Source organism: Ursus americanus, chromosome 14 (assembly GCF_024610735.1).
Source record: "Ursus americanus isolate L20-20 chromosome 14, mUrsAme1.1.p, whole genome shotgun sequence".
Taxonomy (NCBI): domain Eukaryota; kingdom Metazoa; phylum Chordata; class Mammalia; order Carnivora; family Ursidae; genus Ursus; species Ursus americanus.
The window spans coordinates 63,329,845-63,349,422 of NC_142140.1; the positions used below are offsets into that span (position 1 = coordinate 63,329,845).

General features: G+C 50.6%; 1 protein-coding gene across 5 annotated transcripts in view; it reads left to right on the forward strand.

Moving 5' to 3' along the window:
* Window positions 1-19,238, forward strand: part of NDEL1 (nudE neurodevelopment protein 1 like 1) — a 44,574-nt gene extending 25,336 nt beyond the window's left edge. For 3 of the 5 annotated variants that reach the window (XM_087867602.1, XM_087867601.1, XM_087867603.1), the window contains exons 4-11: window positions 343-491; window positions 2,170-2,306; window positions 4,106-4,279; window positions 8,190-8,281; window positions 11,608-11,759; window positions 14,671-14,705; window positions 15,617-15,725; window positions 18,006-19,238. In XM_087867602.1, coding sequence (XP_087723728.1) covers window positions 343-491; window positions 2,170-2,306; window positions 4,106-4,279; window positions 8,190-8,281; window positions 11,608-11,759; window positions 14,671-14,705; window positions 15,617-15,725; window positions 18,006-18,099 — 942 coding nt within the window. In that variant the 3' untranslated portion in view covers window positions 18,100-19,238. The remainder of the gene's footprint in view (window positions 1-342; window positions 492-2,169; window positions 2,307-4,105; window positions 4,280-8,189; window positions 8,282-11,607; window positions 11,760-14,670; window positions 14,706-15,616; window positions 15,726-18,005) is intronic. The other 2 variants (XM_045797288.2, XM_045797285.2) reach the window with 2 other exon arrangements.
* The last annotated feature ends 340 nt before the right edge of the window (window positions 19,239-19,578 follow it).

Here is a 19,578-nt window from a genome sequence, read left to right on the forward strand (position 1 = left end):
TGCTTGCCCTGGTCTGCGTTTAGCCTGAGAACCCAGAGCTCCTCCACCACATGTGGGGTTTTGGAGGCAATGGTTTCGCTGTTTTAGTTCTTTTCAGAGAGAGGATTATTAGATTTCTTTCTGAGTGGAGAGTGGTTGACTCTGTAAATTTATGAGTTACGGTACTTGGAATGAGCGTGTGTGTGTGTGTTTATATCATAAGGAGGAGAGGGCTGCTACTACTCCCATCAGCTCAGATGGTGGGGGAATTCCTTGGGGACCCCCCATTTCTTGGGTTACTTCCTTTATTAAGGAGAACTGTGTATTCACAACACGCTCCCCTTCCCGTGCGCACGCGTTCAGGAGAAGCTAGAGCAGCAGTACGCACAGAGCTACAAGCAGGTGTCGGTGCTGGAAGATGACCTGAGTCAGACTCGGGCCATCAAGGAGCAGCTGCACAAGTACGTGAGAGAGCTGGAGCAGGCCAACGACGACCTGGAGCGCGCCAAGAGGTAAACGAGGGGTGCGTCTTTGCTGGAGTAGCCGCCGCTGGCCAGCAGTGCGGAAAATCCGGCTGTGCAGGCTCGGCCTGTCGCCCGGATCTTGGTCCCACGGCATCTCCTTTTGGGGTTTCACGCCCCCTTGTAACTCATCACATGGACACTAACCCCAGATCCTTATCTCCCCAGATCAAACCCTTCCAGATTTTTCTTCCCCTCTGTCCTTTTCCTCCCCTTCGGGTCCTGTGGTTGCTCCTATTGGTTTTTCTCTCAAGCCGGTGTCCTCCAGTCCTCTGTCTTTCCCTCCGTGCTCTCAGTCCTCCCACGCTTGTCGTGGGCCCCGAGTCTCCTACCTGCAGTCTGCAGTTTCTTCCTCCCCAGTCCATCTTTACAGCCCTACTCCTCTTCATCCTCTTCAGCTTTAACACAAACCAGTGGATTTTCCCAGAACACTGCCTCCCTCACGGTTGTGCGGTGCGGCCTAGAGCGGCTCCCCGTTACTGTTGCTAAGCTTCACTGTGATTATAATTCGTTGTTTCTTAACCATTCCGAACTGAATTCCTAGTATTTTACTATGATTAATGTGTGAGTGACTCTTCAGTGCCTGACTCGATGCTAGAGTTGAGGATACCTTGGGTGTGACAGGTGTGGACATTTCACACCAGAAATGCGCTGGTGAAGAGAGTGTACCCGCGCTCGGGGCGTTGCGGTGGGAGCAGCTAGAGTGCCCTGGGGGAATGGGGGAAGTTCGCTGGCGTTCTGCTGAGTCTGCAAGGAGGGACGAAGCCAGCCAGGTGAGGAGGGAATGTGAAGGCAGGGAGGCTTGGCCGGCAGGACTCTTTCACTTTGACTGAAGTGCGGAGAGAGTGGCTGAACAGGTTGAGCCTGGAAGGTGGGCGGGCCGGTTGGGGAGAACCTTGCGCGCTCTCTTTGAAAGCCATTCCGGAGGCAATGAGGGGCTCTTTAAGGATTTTTTAAATGAAGGAGTAACATCAGATTTTGGTTTGAAAGGATAATCCTGAGGGATTGGAAGTAGGGAGGAGGACCATTTAGGAGTGAAGCAGGCGATGGATAAAGAATTAAACCAGGGCAGGAGGTTGGAGGAGAACAGATGGGGTTGAGTGACATTTCGACAGTTGATAGGACTTGATAACATTGGCCAGGGCATTAAGAGTTCTAGCTTGAGGTTAGGGAGCGTTATTTCTCTAGCAGGTAGCACACAGTGGGCGGGGGGGCCCGTAGTAGGTGCATGTTAACCGTTTGTTGAATACATGAGTAAGATGAGAATGCAGAAAGAGGAGTTGGTAGGGACCTGGGGCTTGGTGTTTTAAACAAATTCTTAATTCTTAATGTACTCTAAAATTGTAAAGTTTTCTAATCTTGATTGTTCTCTGTTTAAAATCCAGTGGGGAGATATAATGTGTAGTAAATGGCCTTCCTCTTAAGGAACTGTAATGAATTTTGGTGGGAATTTAAGAGAATGTATTGAATGGCCAGAACTAATAGCAGAGATACTAAACGCCACCAGAGCTCAGAAGGGACTGGGATCATTCTCTTTCAGCTGAGCCAGGCTTTCTAGGTCAGGAAATGCCATGAGGTAGACCAACAGTTTCCCTTCGTATTGGCTATTTGCATGCTACTTATTTAATTCATGGACTCTCAATTTATTTTTTTCTTTTTTTATTTTTAGGGCAACAATAGTTTCACTGGAAGACTTTGAACAAAGGCTAAATCAGGCCATTGAACGCAATGCATTTTTAGAAAGCGAACTTGATGAAAAGGAATCTTTGTTGGTGTCCGTCCAACGGTTAAAGGATGAAGCAAGAGGTAAAACTGAAAACTGAAAGTTTATCCTTCACCTTACTATCCCCAAGCCCGAGTTCTAAGCTAGCTTCAGGATCCGCTTTTAAGCTGTGTACATTTATATGCTTTTGTCAGGCACTGCACTAAGTTCCTTTAGTTTCTTAATGCCTGCGGTGTAAGAGGTAGGTAGTATTATCCCCATTTTATAGGTCAGAAAACTGAGGCATGGAGAGTTTGAGTTTTGTCCAAAGTCTTAGAACTTTTCAGTTGGGGGGTGCCTGGGTAGTTCAGTTGGTTAAGCATCTGCCTTCGGCTCAGGTCATGATCTTGGGGTCCTGGGATCGACCCCCGCATTGGGCTCCCTGCTCAGAGGGAGTCTATTTCTCTCTCTCCTTCTGCTCCTCCCCCCCCCCCCCCCCGCTCGTGCTCTCTCTCTCAGATTAGAAAAAAAAAAAAAAAAAATTCTTAAAAAACTTTTCAGTTGGTATTCAGACCCTGGTCTGTTTTCCAAAACCTTAACTCTGCTACCACTGCGTGGGTCCTGCTTGGCTTCTTTAGGTTTTTTCCTGTTTGGTTTCATGTAAATAATTTTGTATTAGGCATATAGTGACACTGCAGATGTGCACGCGTTATAAAGTAGGGACTATTTTCTTCTTTATGATATTCTGCATTCTATCACGTACTAAAAAAGAGGGAAGAAGAATTTTTTATTTTTATTTCTAAGATTTTATTTGAGAGTGTAAGCAGGGGGGAGCAGCAGGCAGAGGGAGAGGGAGAGGGAGAAGTAGGCTCCCTACAGGGCAGGGAGCCTGATGGCGGGGCTCGATCCCAGAACCCTGGGATCATGACCTGAGCTGAAGGCAGACGCTTAACCAATGGAGCCACCCAGGCGCTCTGGGAAGAATTTTAAAGGAAAGTATATAATCACTATATGCATAATATGTATACAGCGGTCTAACTCCCCACCCCTCCCCCAGCCCCTGGAAACACCATTGTCCTTTCTGTGTCTATGAATCTGACAACTCTAGGAACCTCATGAACGTGGGGTCGTACAGTATCTGTCCTTCTGTGACGGGCTGATTTTCACTTAGTGTAATGTCCTGGAGTTCATCCATGTGGTAGCAGATGTCAGAGTGTCCTTCCTGTTTAAGGCCGAGTAAGATCACCTATGTGCACGTACCTCATTTTCTTTATTCATTACCCGTGGGTAGACGTTGGATACATACCCAGAGGTGGGATAACTTTGTATCCTTTTTAAACGCGTTCTGTAGGTCGGTTGTGTAACTGGAAAAGAAAATGTTAATTTTGGCTTAAAAATTCGGTATTTGAAAGCAAGAAAAAAATTACAACTATTTTGAATTACTTCCTTTCTAAAACAAAATAGTGCATTTTGATAATTAAAAATACATTTAAAATTACAAAAATGTACTTCATTGATTTTGCAGTAATCCCCAAAGTACATTATTTCAAAATAAAAGCAAATGAGTTGAAAAGTATTTATTTTTGTGTCAGGCTCACTGCGAGTTCTTCTTTGGAATTCGCCCCCCCCTCCTTTTTTTTTTTTTTACACGTGTGAGCATAGTTAGCTGTTCTCTTAGGTAAGAGCATTTATGTCAGTCCTTGCATTTTTAAATTATTCTCAAAGACCATTTAGACAATAGGGTTGTCATTTATATACCCCGAAAAATAAAAAGTGTTACATGGGAAACCGTTTTCGAGAAATCGTCACTTAGGAAGAATGGCTTTATGGCGTTTCACAGGTGACTTGGCCGCATGGATTTGCTTCCTCTGGTGAGTTTTATTGCCTGTGCCCCATTTTGCAGACTTAAGACAAGAACTGGCAGTTCGGGAAAGACAACAGGAAGTAACCAGAAAGTCGGCCCCCAGTTCTCCCACCCTCGATTGTGAAAAGATGGACTCGGCGGTCCAGGCCTCACTTTCTTTGCCGGCCACTCCTGTTGGCAAGGGCACGGAGAACAGTTTTCCTTCACCGAAAGGTTTGCGACGACTTTTCTTTCTGAGCCTGCGGGAGACAATGCAGCCGGGGAGGGTTCGCTGGGGAAGCAGAGCGAGGCGCGTGTAGCAGTGGCTTCGGCTTGGACGGCCGTGAGCTCACGCGCTCTGTGAGGCGCAAGAAGAGGTTGCACGGGGAGCGGGGCGACGGTGGCCACGTGTAAGATGAGCGGCTCAGTCCGTTGAGATGTTAAAAAGTTAAAGGTTTTCAGGCAAAGTCGATCTTTTGATGCTGGCAGTAATCCACGCTCAGGCCAGAAAATTGAAAAAGAAGAGAGTGGCCCGTCTGCCGTCTTACCCCTGAACGCCGACTGCTGCTAACCCCGACTCTCCACCACGTGTGCTCGTTTGCGTTTGCACGCACCTCCTTGTTGCACCCGCCTTTGGGGGTCATCTGTAAACACGGTTTATTTCTTTTGCCACTGAACCGATCCCGGAGGACTAGACGCCTTCACACGCCCACGGTACCGAGACTGGTCGAGCTGCCAGTGAGACTCGTGTAAGACTGGCTCCGGTGGACGCGGCCCTTCTCTTACACGCCCCCAGGGCTGCCGTTTTCAGAGGTGACATTTGGAGTCACCGATAACTAGTACTTAGAGAATGTTCTGTTGCCATCAGCAGAGGTGTTTTTTTTTGTTGTTGGTTTTTTTTTTTGTTTTTTTTTTAATCCAGATAAGCCGAAAAAGTGCTTAGCGGCCACTGCATAAAAGCTTGGAACAGAACCCAAAGCTCTTTATTTGGATTTGTTTAGTTTTTTACAGCTTATAGACAGTTCAGCAACTCCCACTCCTCCATACTTTTTTCTTCCCAAAATGAAGCTCTTTCTTCCCCTGTCTTTTTTAAAGAAAGGATTTTATCTTCCAGAGTGATAGGAGAAGGCTTTCTCTCTGGGCAGTTAGTGAAGGAAGCGTTCCGAGTCTGTGCCACCCAGTCCCGTAGCCACTAACCACGGGTGCCTGTTGACATTTTTATTAATGTGAGTTAAAATTTAAAATTCAGTGTCTCAGTTGCATTAGCCAAATTTCAGGTGCTCAGTAGCCCTTGAATAGAGAACTCGTCCTACCTTCACCTCGGTATAAGGTGAATTTGGTAGGAAGTATGAAAATGCCAGATAGTCATAGGTGTTGTTCTCTGTACTCGTGCTGGGTTCACTGCTGAGGCCCTAGAACAGGCCGGGGTGTAGATGGCAGCGCTCGTCCGGAACCCTCACTGTCCATGTTTCAGAATGGCTACCTGGGCATTTGAGCATCTCAGAATTACCAACATTCGAGAATTAACAAAGGTTTGCTTTTAGGTACTAATTAGAATTCTGCAGCTAAGCTCTGAAAATCCGTTAGTTGAGCACGAATCCGAATAGTCTGGAGCTTCAGTCGAGGTTAATACCCAGAGAGGTGCACGTCCTGTAATAGCTCATTAGGGTTTTAATTCAGGGACTTGGCTGCGGTGAGCCGGGTGAGGTCAGTGGGACACAGAGCTTGCTTTCTCTGCCACAGGATTAAGCTGTGTCAACCCCGAGGCAGGAATATCTGTCCAGGTAGACACATTTCTGGCCTGGACCTGATGGCATGAACTTTCACTAACCTGAAAGCCGCTGCGACCTGGCTCACAGCAGTGGCGTGACGGAGAAGTCAGCACAGGCCTGACGAGAAGCAGGAGATGAGAGAAACCAGTGCGAGATGGAGAGGGCTGAGCTCTGCGAAGTGGTCTGTCGCTAATTGCATTTTATTGATAACAGTGCCTGTTTCCAAAAAGCATTTAAGACAGCTTACCATAAAAGCCCAGATTTCATAATTTGAGAATAAGGGAAAGCGAGATCTGGAAGTCCCTGCTGAGAAAAGCGAAGCAGTTTATTTATATCCTGTCGCGCGCCTGTTGTACGCCGCGCATCCTGCTGGCTGCCGGGAGTCTCCTGGGGAATGAGGCGAAGTCCCTGCCTTCAGTGAGGTGATGGTCTGAAGGCCAAGGACCGCGACGAGCAGCAGGAGCCAAGCATTTACGTATTGATTAGCACTCTGTAGGAAGCAGATAAAAGAGTAGCAGCTAACATTTCGTGAGCACTTACTATGTGCTAGGTATTTAGAAAGTGCCTGAACTAATTTCAACTTGACAACGATTTTCTAAGTGCCGTTACCAGCACCACATACGGGCCCCCGACTAGAGCTCACACAGCGTCAGAACAGCAGAGACGGCTTTGCGTCTTGCTCAAGAGCTCTTAACCATCGTGTATATCACCTCAAAAATCAATTGAAGAAATGTGCCTGACTGAAACCTTTGCTGAGGGGCGTGCAAGAAGTTGTGACTGTCACCCCGGACAACTGCGATTCTGAACGGGAAGCCTGTGGCAGTAGCCGCTGTCCCCAAATCAGTCAGCAGTTTAAATTCCTAAAAAAAATCAACAGGGTTTTTTAAGTTGGCAAGTTGATTTTTAAAGTTACTCTGAAGAATAAACGTGGCAAGAAAAGTTCGAATTAGTAATAAGATTTCTCCTTCAGGATACCATAGCATTTTATTTATTTATTTATTTATTTATTTGTTTATTTATTTATTTATTTTAAAGATTTTATTTATTTATCCGACAGAGATAGAGACAGCCAGCGAGAGAGGGAACACAAGCAGGGGGAGTGGGAGAGGAAGAAGCAGGCTCATAGCAGAGGAGCCTGATGTGGGGCTCGATCCCATAAGGCCGGGATCATGCCCTGAGCTGAAGGCAGATGCTTAACCACTGTGCCACCCAGGCGCCCCTACCATAGCATTTTAACATTGTAATAATGAAACCAACATATTTCTGGTGGAACAGACTAGGAATTTAATGGAACTAAAATATATAGGGAATTCAGAATATGTAAAGTGCCGTTTCAGATGAGACGAGTCTTCACGGCATGGTATTAGGACAACTGGCTATCCATTTGGATGAAAAAAATTAAGATATTTGATGAATTAAATGATCTAAATGTAAAAAAAAGAAAAGGAAAACATCAGGAGGAGATGTGAGCAACATTTTTATAACACTGAGGTGAGGAAGCCAAAACTTCCCCACCAAAGCAGGAAGTTTGAAAGATAGATGCCACACCGTGAAATACAAGATTGAGGAGAGAAAGGGCGAATATCTGTGGTGTTTAGTGCCCTTGCCCATTGATTAAAGGAAAGACAAGCCAGTAGACAAAGTGCGGAGGATAAACATGATGTCCAGAAGAGGCTCAAATGTCTAGTTATTCAGGAAACAAAAGAGAAAACAAAATGACTATTAAATTGACCAAAAAAAAAAAAAAAGATAACGTCTAATATTATTAAGGCCGTAGCCACACAGATTGCTGACATTGGCACAACGTTTTCGGAGAGCATTTTGGCAGGATCTCTTAAGGTGAAAAAAGGGGCCTGTCCTCTGACCCGGCAGTTCTATTTTGAGGACTCTCTTCTCTGGAAATTCTTTTTTTTTTTTTTTTTAAAGATTTTATTTATTTATTTGACAGAGATAGAGACAGCCAGCGAGAGAGGGAACACAAGCAGGAGGAGTGGGAGAGGAAGAAGTAGGCTCATAGCGGAGGAGCCTGATGTGGGGCTCGATCCCAGAACGCCGGGATCACGCCCTGAGCCGAAGGCAGGTGCCTAACCGCTGTGCCACCCAGGCGCCCCTTCTCTGGAAATTCTTGTCTAGATGTTTTAAGGATACGTGTCCTTTTAGCATCATTCGTGATGTAAAATTGGATCTAGTCTCAATATCCATCAGTGGAAGGAGACAGTTCAGTGTATTTATGGTGTCTCCACTTGATAGCTTCCATCCCTAGTCTGGATACTGAACTGATTTGTCATCGAGCGTATGCCGCTCAGTGACACCCGGCAACAAAAGGGAAAGACACCTGCAAGTGTCATCACTCACCTTTTCTTTCTCTCTAGCAATACCAAACGGTTTTGGTGCCAGTCCGCTAACTCCCTCCGCGAGGATATCGGCACTCAACATCGTGGGGGATCTCTTACGGAAAGTAGGGGTAAGTAGTCAGTTATTTAGCCCTAGATACTTAACTGCCACAGTGTTGATTTCTGAATTTGGAGCGAGAGAAGGGGAAAGGGTTCCTTCTGTGGTACAGGCTGTGATGAGACAGTGATCAGCCGAGACGGCTCCAGATAAACACGCCAGGGCTCGGGCTCGCTGGGGCCTCTGCAGAAGGCCCTGTGCGCTGCGCTCTGGAGATCCCCCTGGGCATTCCTCGGTTTCCCTTTGGCCGTTTCTACATCATGACTCCTCCGTCTTTTCCTGAGATAACTGTTCTCGGGCCTGCTGTGTGTTTTATACCACTCTTGGATCCTGTTCTTGCCGTGGTCCGCCCTCCCTGTGGCCTCCCCCTGAGCTTTCTCCCCGGAGGACGTCAGCACTGGCCCTCAGACGGGACTTTGTGGTCTTAGTCCCACCCGTCTCCCTGCTCCTTGGCCACTTCAGCTTCTGTGCTGTCTCCTTGGCTCTAACCTTGGCTTCCGGAACATTGGCTTTTGAAATCTTACCCTTGTCTGTCTGCGTATTCAGTGTTTCGCTCTGTAGAATACCTGCTCTTTGACCTCACCAACAGCAGGGCTCTTGGGCTGAACTGAGTGAGAGCCGTCTCTTGCTTTCGTTTCTTTCCTGCTCACCGGTGATCCCACAGATGGCTTCTTCTGTCACTGCTGCCTCGTGGCTTTTAGGCCGTGGAGGAGACCTGCAGTCTGGCTCAGTGCAGCAGTCGCAGCTCTCCCCTGAATCTGGATCGCGGGAAGCAGTTAGATAACGGTGTGGATTGACGCCTCTGAGAAGTCAGCGTCTCGGGCGTGGGTTCCCTTTCCTGCTTCCCTGGGCCCCTTTTACCTCTCTTTTCAGTATTCTACCCTTGAAACTGCCCACTGTCCGTCACCCCTTCACTTGTTTGTGAGAGACATTTTCTGACAAAAGCAGAAACTGCATTGTACTTTACGTAACGGAGAAATGGGAGGCCTTTTCTGGCTCATAAAATTATTTTTTGACCATCAGATTAATTCTAAATCTGCATTTTAACATTGCTATAAAAAGCGATGTGCACAAATTGTTTCACACAGTCCATAGAGTAATTTTCCCTCCTAACATAACTTTTTAAAAATCCTGATTGTTGTAAGAGTGGTGGTGTTTGGCTCCATAGCTCAAAATAACGTGCTGATTTTTTGATGCCTCGACTTACCAACTTTAAGCAAAAAGATGACAAATTTAACTGCCACTTCCCACTTTTTAATTTTTTGTTCTTTTGGTAATTTTAAAACTTTAAATGGCATGCTTAAGCCTCTGTTTCTGGATTTATTAGACTGTATCTCAGCTCCCTGTTTTATGTGTGTGTCTTTCTTTCTGTCCCATCTTGAACTCTCCTATTAGTTGGTTCTGAAAATTGAAAATTAGCAGCTTCTCCAGTGTTCTGCCCATGTGTGGACTGTAGTCTGCAGAATCAGAGGAGGAGCGGGCTCCTGGGTTGCTTTCTCTCTGCCACTCAGCAGATGTTTCAGGCATTTTTTTTTTTTTTTATTTACTCAAAATCATACCAAGTGTCTTCATTTTTTTGTCAGAGCTGACTTGTATGCTTTTTCCTTTTCCTGGCGTTTTTATTTACTTTCTTTTTCTTGTGGGTAGAAGAAACCTATCCTTTCTTGGCTGCATCTTGTGTCTGCGGCTTCTCACTCGGCGCCCTCTCTGCCGGGCGCTCTGAGGGGCTTGCAGGCTGGCGCACGGCCCCATTTCTCTCCCCGGGTTACTCCTGCCTGTTCCTGGGCTTCACGTCCCCCGTTCTCTGGTCCCTGTTTGTTTTGCATATGATGTTACGTAATTTATTTAGAAGTGGTGCGGAAAGGTGACCTTGGGAGTCCTCGCGCGGTTTGTCCATCCGGCTGACCGTCCGCCTTCCAAGATGTCATCGGGACTCTGGGTCTGCGGTTATCTGCCAGCCCCCGCGTGCTCTTCGGAGTGTCTCCCTTTCTACCTCTTTGTCCTCCTTTGTCCACGGACTTGAACTGGAGGCTCCAGCCCCACCCCTGCACCCTCCTCCACTGAGAAAGCAAGGCCATCTGATTCCCACTGTCCGTTCTCTTCTCTGACCTCTGTTGCTACTCTCCTAATATCACCCCTGCTCGTAGCCATTCTTCCTCTTTATCTCAGTGGGCCAAGCGCCACGTTACTGCCCACGGCTAATTTTGTCCCTCTGGGCCTCGGATCCCATCCCTTCCAGCCCTCTCGCCGAGGTCTCCTGTGTTCTCAGCCTCTTACTGTATTTTAGTATTTGTACGTAATCTTTATGGATTACCCGTTAGGTTTCAGACACACACTTCCTATGTGACATTTGTGTATCACGTATTCTACAGGCTTTTAATCTTAAAAAGCAAAAGTAAAAGCAGCTACTCTTTAACCCCACGTCTGTCTTTGGCTGTCACCCTCCTTCTGTCTCCCTTTCCCAGCCGAGCTTTCTGAAAGCGTGTCTCCATTTATTGTTAGCGTTTTTGACCGCGCACCCGCTCCCCGCACACCCTGGTCTGACTCTCCTCCCCGCTCGCTCCGCCAGAATTGCTCGCCGATGAGCCTCGGCTGCCCAACCCGACGGATGCTATTCTGCCCTGCTTTTCCTTGGAACATTCAACACTGGGTTTTTTTAAATTTTTTTAGCTCTTTCCTCCCTTTGCTTCTCTGATGCTGTGTCAGGTCTGCTTCCTGCCTTCCCGCTCATTCCTCTTTGTCATCTGGTTGGGTCTTCATCTGCCCACCCTTCCAGGGTTGATTTGTTCAGAGCTCTGTCCTTGAATTCCTGATCTCATCCTTCCCAGCCTTGCCGTCTGCTACCCTCCGGCTCTGGAATCTTCTACCACACTCTTTCCCCTGGTGCCGGACCCAGTACTTGCCCTTGCGTCTGTCCCTCCGAGGCCTCAGACCAGCTTGTGTCTGCTCTGTGATCACATTCGGCAAGTGTGTGGATGGACGGATGTCTTGAATAAGGAAATTAATGACTCTCCAATAGTCCCCCCCCTCAGGAGGGAACACGGATGGGTCAGGAGACCTGGGATCTGCCTACTTTGCCTCAGTTTTCTTAGTTGTAAGGTCAGGAGTATGTCTGTATCCGTCAGTAATACCGAGAGGAATAACTGCATCATTCTGAGGTCATTAGGGGTCAGCGTAAACGTTCCCTCTTTCTGTCAGAGAGGTGACTGTGGCTTGAATGGCTACCGTTATCAACAAAGAGAGTGTAATTTTAGTCTTGAAATAGAAATGGTTTGAAATGCAGATTTTTATGTACAGCTACTGTTTTGACAAGCCAATCATTCCTCCTTCTTTCCGTAGGCTTTAGAATCCAAACTAGCAGCTTGCAGGAATTTTGCAAAGGACCAAGCATCACGAAAATCCTATATTTCAGGGAATGTGAACTGTGGGGGGATGAATAGCAGCAGTGCAAAGCTCTCTCGACCGGGACATACGTCTTTCTTTGACAAAGGGTAAGTCTTGGACTTTTTAAGTGATTTTTTTTTTGAGTAGTAAAGTCGCATGTTATTCAGTGAGCTTATTGAACTTTGAAAAGCTAAACTCGGTTTGGTGAACCTCCCTGAAGCAGTATCATTCAGGTCTTAGGGGACATAAGTCTGTCGTTGTCTTCTGGTCCCCGTGGAGTCTGTTGCCCCGAGAACTCTGACGCTTGTGTCTTGGGAAGCAGACTCTTGCAAGGGAGCAGTGCCTAGGCTCTGGGAATTAAAGACGACTGGTAACAGTTCTTGTTCTCCAGGCGCTTAAAGGCTGGTGGATTTTCTTGGCCGATAGTCGGTAAGGGTAGAAGAGAGCACCGTGGTCGTGTATGTGCAGACTCTGCAAGAACCCTGTTGTCTGAAGATTTTAGAAAAGTATGAAACCACTGGATCGAATACAGTTTAGGGGACACACATTTTGTATGACGTGAAGATGTATTTTGGGGAATTGACAGTTTTTAAAAAAGTGGCATAAGACTGAAATAGTGGTACGTCCTTAATGCAAAACCGTTTCAGTTGGTGCAGAGGTGTGTAAGGAGAGAGTAGGTGTTTTCTGTTTTCACACTATTTTTGCATCCTTCCACTTACTCTTAGGCATGTAAAATCATACTTTTATGCATCTGCTATACGCTTGTAAATTTAATGGCATTAGACTTTAAATACGGCTCTGCAACCCGCTCCCCGCTCCCGCCCCCCATCGTGACTAGTGGGGCCAGTATCCCTCCCTGTCAGTGCACGGTGTTCTCCCTCAGGTCAAAAACACCACTGCGTGGTCGTGCTTCCACTGGCTGTGCCTTCACTTAGCTACCAGCCGGTCGGCTCCGGTGGTCGGGCTGTGCGGACCGGGTCCCGTCAGGTAGCTGCTGTCGGAACGGCATCGGGCCACCTGCTCCCTTGCTCCCGTCGCTCTTTGGAGCTGGAGAGCCCGTTTGTTCTTGTTCTATGAAAACAGGACAGATAAAGTCCAGAGACGTTCACAGTTTCTTAAAAGAGCTTGTATTTTCTGCTTTCTTCAGTAACGGTGGCCCGTTCTGGAGGACTCGGCACACAGACCGCTCTGGAAAGCCTCTTTTTGTCGCCCCTGTGGATTAGAGTGTTCTGGTTTCTCTCTCTCCCTGAAGGGACTCCTACCCGAAGGGTACCTGTTCCATTAAGGAGCACATTCGAAAGTAGCAATATATAGATCAGAACTTCATTCTAACCACTGGGGTTCCTCAGGGGGAGTAAGTATAAAATTAACTGTCCTCAGGGTTAGGAGTTTCGGGCAACCTTGAGGAGCACCCATTTTATACTGTAACGGTGAGTGGAGTACACAGATATTTCACACGGAAGTTGCCGTTTCTCCCAAGTAATACAGGGAAAGTTTTGAGGGTAGTCTTCACGAGCGTTGAAAACAGTACAAGTATTTTGTCTAGCGTGTAATTAAGCTCCAGTAGAACAGTCATGGGTCTTTGTCTGGAATCCTGTTTCTTGCCTCAGATGCCCTGTGACGCGAGAACGGGCAGGAACCAGAAACGGGTGGTTTGGGGCGATGCCTCTGACGCAGGGAGTCTCAGAACAGTCAGATGAAGGAGGGGTCGCCGTCTGTGCGGGCTCACTGCTCCTGGCTTCCACGTGGCCCGGGCACGCGGCACCGGGGCGCTGCTGGCCCACAGAGGGACCCCCGTCTCAGGGAGCTGGAGACGATGCAGGGTCACCCGGAACCAGGAGTTTGGGCTCTGTCATGGAGCCCCTGTCCCCTGAGGAACATTCTGGATGCACGTGCAGGCTTTATTTCCTGAACCGAACCTGGAGACGTGCTTCCCGAGAGAGACAGTTACAGACGATACTTAGTTTTGCTCTGAGTAGTACAAATTTTTAACTGTACTGTTTCCGTTACGGATTAACCGTGCTTTTGTGGGCTGGCCTCAGTGTTTAGTCGATACACTCAACGGATTGTACGTCCACACTCCAGTATTAACCTGCTTCTTGAACCACGTGTGTCCCGTTGCCGTATTCCTGGAGCTAACTGTGCTTCCGCTGTTTGTACCTCCTCGCTGCTTTGCTCTGGTCCTGGCTTCCTTCTGCCCCGCCTGGCTTTGAACCCTGGCCTTTCCTCCTGCTGGCCTGCTGACTAGACAAAGTCATGATGGTGTGTACCAGCCGCGACAGGAAGGGGGGACGCGTCCCCACCCCCAGCTCCATTGTGGAGTCTGGCAGTTCAAAAATGCCATTTCGTACAGAAGTGTGCAAGTGGGGAGCTTGGAGTGGTAGCGTGGGAGAAAACTCCATTTTCAAAAGCCTTCAGCTCGAGCTTGCCTGCCCTCCTCCCACTGAGGAGTGTGTGCGCGGCACCGGCCCTGTGTCTCCCCGGCACTCCCAGAGACCTGCGGGGCGGGGGGGCTCAGCAGAGGAGGTGCGGGCGAACGCGCATGCGCCCGCCCCGCCCGCGAGGTCCTGTGATGCCGTGAGGCCTGCCCGCATGAAACCAGACGACACACCTTCTCATTAGGGGAGCGCATGTGGTTCGAAAATATTCTGTAAGTTCTGGTGGTTTGAGGGCTTCCTGGAAACAGGGTTTTATCTAGTCTGTGATGGCTTCTGCTAGGTTCTAGAATGTGGCTCTCTGGACCTCCTGCCTGGCCTTGCTCTGTGTCCTCCAACTACTGACAGCCCTTCGTGTCCCTCATCTGAACCTCACGTGTAGTACGCTCACTTGACTTGGCTCAAAAACGGTCTGTTTTCTCCATCGTTTTCATTCAGCCTCTTAAGTATCACTTGCCCCGATTTTGTAAGCGAGTGTGATCTCACTGGGGCTGTGTGTAGGTGGGCGTAGACCAATTGTAGGGCACGCTGTGAAAATAGTACTTGTATTACTGTTTAATGTTTTTTCCTTTTTTTTTATTAGGCAAGAAAAAGTCATATTTCCCACGTTGTTCATGGGTAACTGAATTTGTTTGCTGTGCTCTTTTCCTCCTTTCTCCATCTGGGTGTGTGGTGGGAGTGCAGTAACACGCTGGTTTTACTAACTGCATGGGGCTGACTCCGCTTTAACCAACTTACAGCCCGGGCGTGAGCGCGGCAGTTCCGGCCTGACCCGACTCCGGCCCCTTAGTACTGGTTCAGCTGCGCAGAGCTCAAGGAGCTCGTGGCCGTGGTCCCTGGGCGGTGGTGGCCAGCAGGCCTGGCGGCGCTCCTGGTGTGGGGTCGGCGCTGTGGCCGTGCTGCTGCCGCCGGGAGTCTGGGTGTGGGGGTCGCGTGTCGCTGTCAGGCCCCGGGGTCACATTTGACTTGAGTTCCTTTTGACCAGAGTCTTCTGTTTTCTCAAGGCGGGCACCAGTGGTAATGGAGCCTTGCTGCCTGGGGACTCTCCCCTCTCTGCTCACTCTTGGATTCCCCGCGTGCATCGGGACAGGAGATGGAGACGTGTGTGTGCGTGTGTGTGTGTGTGCGTGTGATCTGCCCTTTCAGGGAGGTGCATTTCCGTCTGCAGCGCTGGCTGGTGCTTGTCTGAGCGTCGGCTCCGTGGATCGCTGGCTGGTGCTTGTCTGAGCGTCGGCTCCGTGGATCGGGAGCGAGTCCACTCCGACGCCAGCTCTGGCGCGTCTCTCTCCTGCCCGCGGCCGCACTCGGGTGCCCCGGCCCTTGCTGCCGTCGGATTTGGTCTGCGTGCTCTGCTCTGTCACGATAGGCTTCTCGCCCTGCTGACCAGCTCCTCCCCTCTCTCCGCTTCTGCTGCTGCTGTTTCACCGCTGACCGGAGGCCCTGTGCTGAGCTCGATTCGCTATTTTTCACACTCTTGAGCCAGATGTTGGTGGTAAGACCATGACATTTCTGGAACCTTTTTTGGACAGACGATTCCCAGATCTGTCTCTGTCCCTGTGCGTTCCCTCTCCATTCAGTCCTGCGTTGTCCACTGGGACATTTCCCTGCGGCTCTTTTGCTGCTCCCGAAGCCCAAGTGGTGAGTACGCCTCTTGGAACCCTGCCCCCACGGCACGGCTTTGCCATCGCGGGAAGGGACCTCGCCAGACCGCTGCTTCCACCTGTGGGGTCCGCTTTCTTCTCCCTCTGGCCTTTTTCTGTCCCACTCCTCGCCTCAGAAGACAGTGCTAGGTGCGAGCCTGGCAGGTTATGCTCTCTGTGCTGCATCCAGCCTTCACGTCAAGGATTCTCATTTCTGTCCGCACAGGGAAATGGCCCGTCGAGTTTCTTGTTCTCCTTTTCTCTGCCGGTTGCCACTGCTTATTTTTCCCGTGAGAGCTGAGCTGCGTCGGGAGCACGAGAGTTGCTGCTCGCGGAGGGCCGTCAGGTGTCCTCCGGCCAGGAGGAGCCTGGGAAGGGGGACTGTGGCCTGGGCGCCCACTGACAGGTTCAGGGGGTGAGCTCAGGCTGGACTTTGCTTGCTTTGGTTTCTTCAGCAGAACAATAGGGATGAGTTTGCTGTTTTGTTGAAATGGTCTGTGTGGTTTGAGACTGTAAGAATCCCAGCCCGAAAACCTGCGCGTGGGGCCCTTGTCGTGGGGCTTCCACGTGTCCCTGTGGGATGGGGCCAGGTGGTCCTTGGCGCCCGGTGGGGCTTGTCCTGCGGCCGCCATGCTCGGAGAGGCCGGAGTGTGATGTTCGCATGTTGGAAGCTGAGGCTGTGTGTGAGGCCCGCCTGGTTCTCGCTGAGGTTCTGGAACTAGCCAGACACATGGCAGATGGGCTGATGCTGTGAAGGCTGCAGGGGCACGTGGGCTGTGGGCCCGGCCCCGAGAAGAGGCACGGGTGCAGGTAGCCGTGGGAGGATGGGGACGGGTGGTGGAGAGGCCCAGAAAGAAAAGGGAAGGTCCTGGAGCACATCACTGAGGGAGGAAGTGGCGTTCCTGAGGCTCTCCTGTTGCTCTTGGCCTGTGTGTGGGCGGCTTGCTTTCCAGCTCAACTACTGTACCGGGAGGTTAGTTACTTGGGACGTTAACTCTTTCTTCAAAGGGGTCAGGGATCGTTCCTCGTCTCTGTGTGCCTGCTTCTCTGAGATCACACTTCTTCAGTGTATGGAACGGTACCTTTGTAGCGAATGTGTGGCACCCCCCCCCCCCGCCTTTTTTAAGAGAACCTCTCTCCTTGAGCCTGTCCTCAAGTCCCGGGCCCCTCTGATGAGCAGGTGGGGGGACAGCGATGGCACGTATGGTGCACTGCAGCCCCCACAGTTGGCTGCACCTCCAAATTGCTACGGGACAAATCTTCCTGGGAAGGGCTTTGGTATGGAAGGGCTGGGCTGGCTTCCCGAGAGAGAGAGAGGTTCCAGGACTTGCGCTCCTTCTCTCGCTGCTTCTGGTGGCTGTGCGGCCCGGGGGCGGGGCCGGGGGCGGGGCCGGGGCGGGGCGGGGCCGGGTGCTCGCATCCCTGCGCCTGGGTGCTGGGCTGGCGCAGGCCCCGGCTGGGTTGGGGCGGGGCAGGGCACTCACACATCCGCAGAGACCCCTACCGATATTGCCAGACAATTTAACAGAGTTACTTTTCTCCCCTTTATGAAGATATTCGTGTACGTTGTAAGGAGATTTGGAAAACAATAAAAAAGTGGAAAGTAGTAAACAAAATTATCCACTACCCAGATGGAGGAAGAGTAACCATTGTTAAATTTTCTTTCTAGAACATATATGATTTTATATACATATATGTGTGTGGGTGTGTGTGTAGCTCCCCACAGTTTAGTTTTAGCTGCATAGACGTAAGGTCCACAGAAGAGGTTGGAGTTTAGAATCTGGAACGTATACCACTTTTTTTCCCTTCACATCATTGAACGTATACAGTTTGGTGACCTGCTCTTACGACCTAGCATTCGTTACATTCTGAGTATTTTCCCGTGCTGTTAAAGAACTCTGTGGAATGTGTTTTTAATGGCCGTGTAATCCTCATCGCTCAGTCGTACCGCTATTTCTTGAGCTAGTTCCCTACCGGCAGACACTTAGACCAGCTCTGGGGGGAAGTCAGGGCTGTGGTGGCAGCGGCTGGCAGGACGAAGTCGTGGGGAAGGGAGCACGTGAGCGCGTTGCTCTCCGTCCTCCGATTTCTCAGTCTCTGCTTCCCAGGCGCCGCCCTTCCTGGGGCCGCTGGGATTCCGCCCTGGGCAGGAAGAGGGGTAGTTAACAGAGAGCAAGTGCATTTCTTGTTGTGTCGAGTGACTTTAAATGACCGTCTCTCTCTCTCTCTCTCTCTTTTCTCCCCTCCCTTCCCCTCTCTGCTCTGGTCACCCCCACAGGGCAGTAAACGGCTTTGACCCAGCGCCGCCGCCTCCTGGTCTGGGCTCCTCGCGCCCGTCGTCAGCACCGGGTATGCTGCCTCTCAGTGTGTGAGTGCCCGGCCTCCCGGTGGGGGCTCCTGCCCTCCTCCAGCAGCCCAGGACACCCACGCCTCACCCCTCGGTGCCTGGGCCCAGCCTGGGCCCCTGCGTCTGCCTCCCCGTGGCCGGCAGAGGGCAGGCTGCATGCGGTGGCGGCTGCCGGGCCCTGCCCGGCCCCAGGACTCTGCGCGATATCAATGCTGGCTATTTTCTCTTCTCGCCGTGGTGCCGTTGGTTTCACATGATTGCACTTTTGTGGGTCACAAGGTGATACGTACGTGTACTCCTTGGTCACTGGATGCGGAAGTACCCATTCATCGCACCTGCCTCATAGCTCCCACCTGCTGTACCGATAGGACTTAGTTGTGTTTAAGACATTGCAGACCTTCTAGAAGTTTTCCCCCAGATCAGGTCAACCCGTGCCCTCCTCCTAAGCTCCCACCCAAGCATCTTCAGTGCTCATGATCATGTGTCGCCCAGCTCCACTCCCCACAGTTTGGCCTGTTGCTGGCACAGTCACGAAGGTCACTGAATTAGGGAACGTTTTCTGCACTTTCTGGTTTTACTTTAACAGTTATCATTCCATAGACTCGCCGCCCAGAGCAGCGAAATGCCCGTGTGAACCCCAGATCACAGGAGCCTCCGGGGCCGGGCGCACGCAGCGCGGAGCCTCTGTGCTGTGTCCCCGTCCTCCGCGTGGCTCCCGGTGGGGGGCGGGGCAGCCTCCTTGCCAGCTTTCTGGTCCTTCAGTTAAGTGACATCTTTCAGAGCATTGTGTTTGTCTTCCGGGGGCCTGTCCCGCTGTGTTAGGGTCGCGTGGCCTGAGTCGGGGGCTGGCGGGCGCCGGCTCCGGGGGCGGGCCGACCGCACGTGGGGTCCTGTGTCTCCTTTGATTCCTCTCATGCTGCATTGACTGTTTACATTTGTTTTATTGTACATAGGTTTGTAACATTATTGCCTAAGATATTTGTACATAACTTGGGCTTTGTAGCTTTTATTTATTCGGAATTCATACGGCATGTTAACGACCGAGGGCGTCCTACTCCGGGCGGCCGTCTGGGGTCATCATGTGGGTAAAGAGAAAACGAGAAAGTACTTCCCCTCAAAAAATCTTTTAATGTGGAAACAATAAATTTCACAGAAAACAAAGGACCGAGGTTGCTTTATTGGGTTTCTGCGGCCCGAGAGAGAAGACCCGGAGTTCCAAAGCCGGGTCCAGAGCGGGCCCTCGGGCTCCGACACGGGAGAAGCGGGCGACGGCCGGCGCGGGGACAAGCCCGGCGGCCTCTCGAGGAGGCGTCGGGTGCCCCCGCGGGCGTCCTCGAGCTGACTCCTGGGGCTGGTTTCCGCTCGTGGCTGCGCCGTCCGGGCCGGCCCCGCGGGCGGTGGGGGAGGAGGGAGCAGGCCGCCGGGGGAGGCCGGCTGCCGGGCTGTGGCTCCGGGAGCGGGTCGTCCGGCTGCGCTGCCGTTCACGACCCGCGTCCGTGTCTCG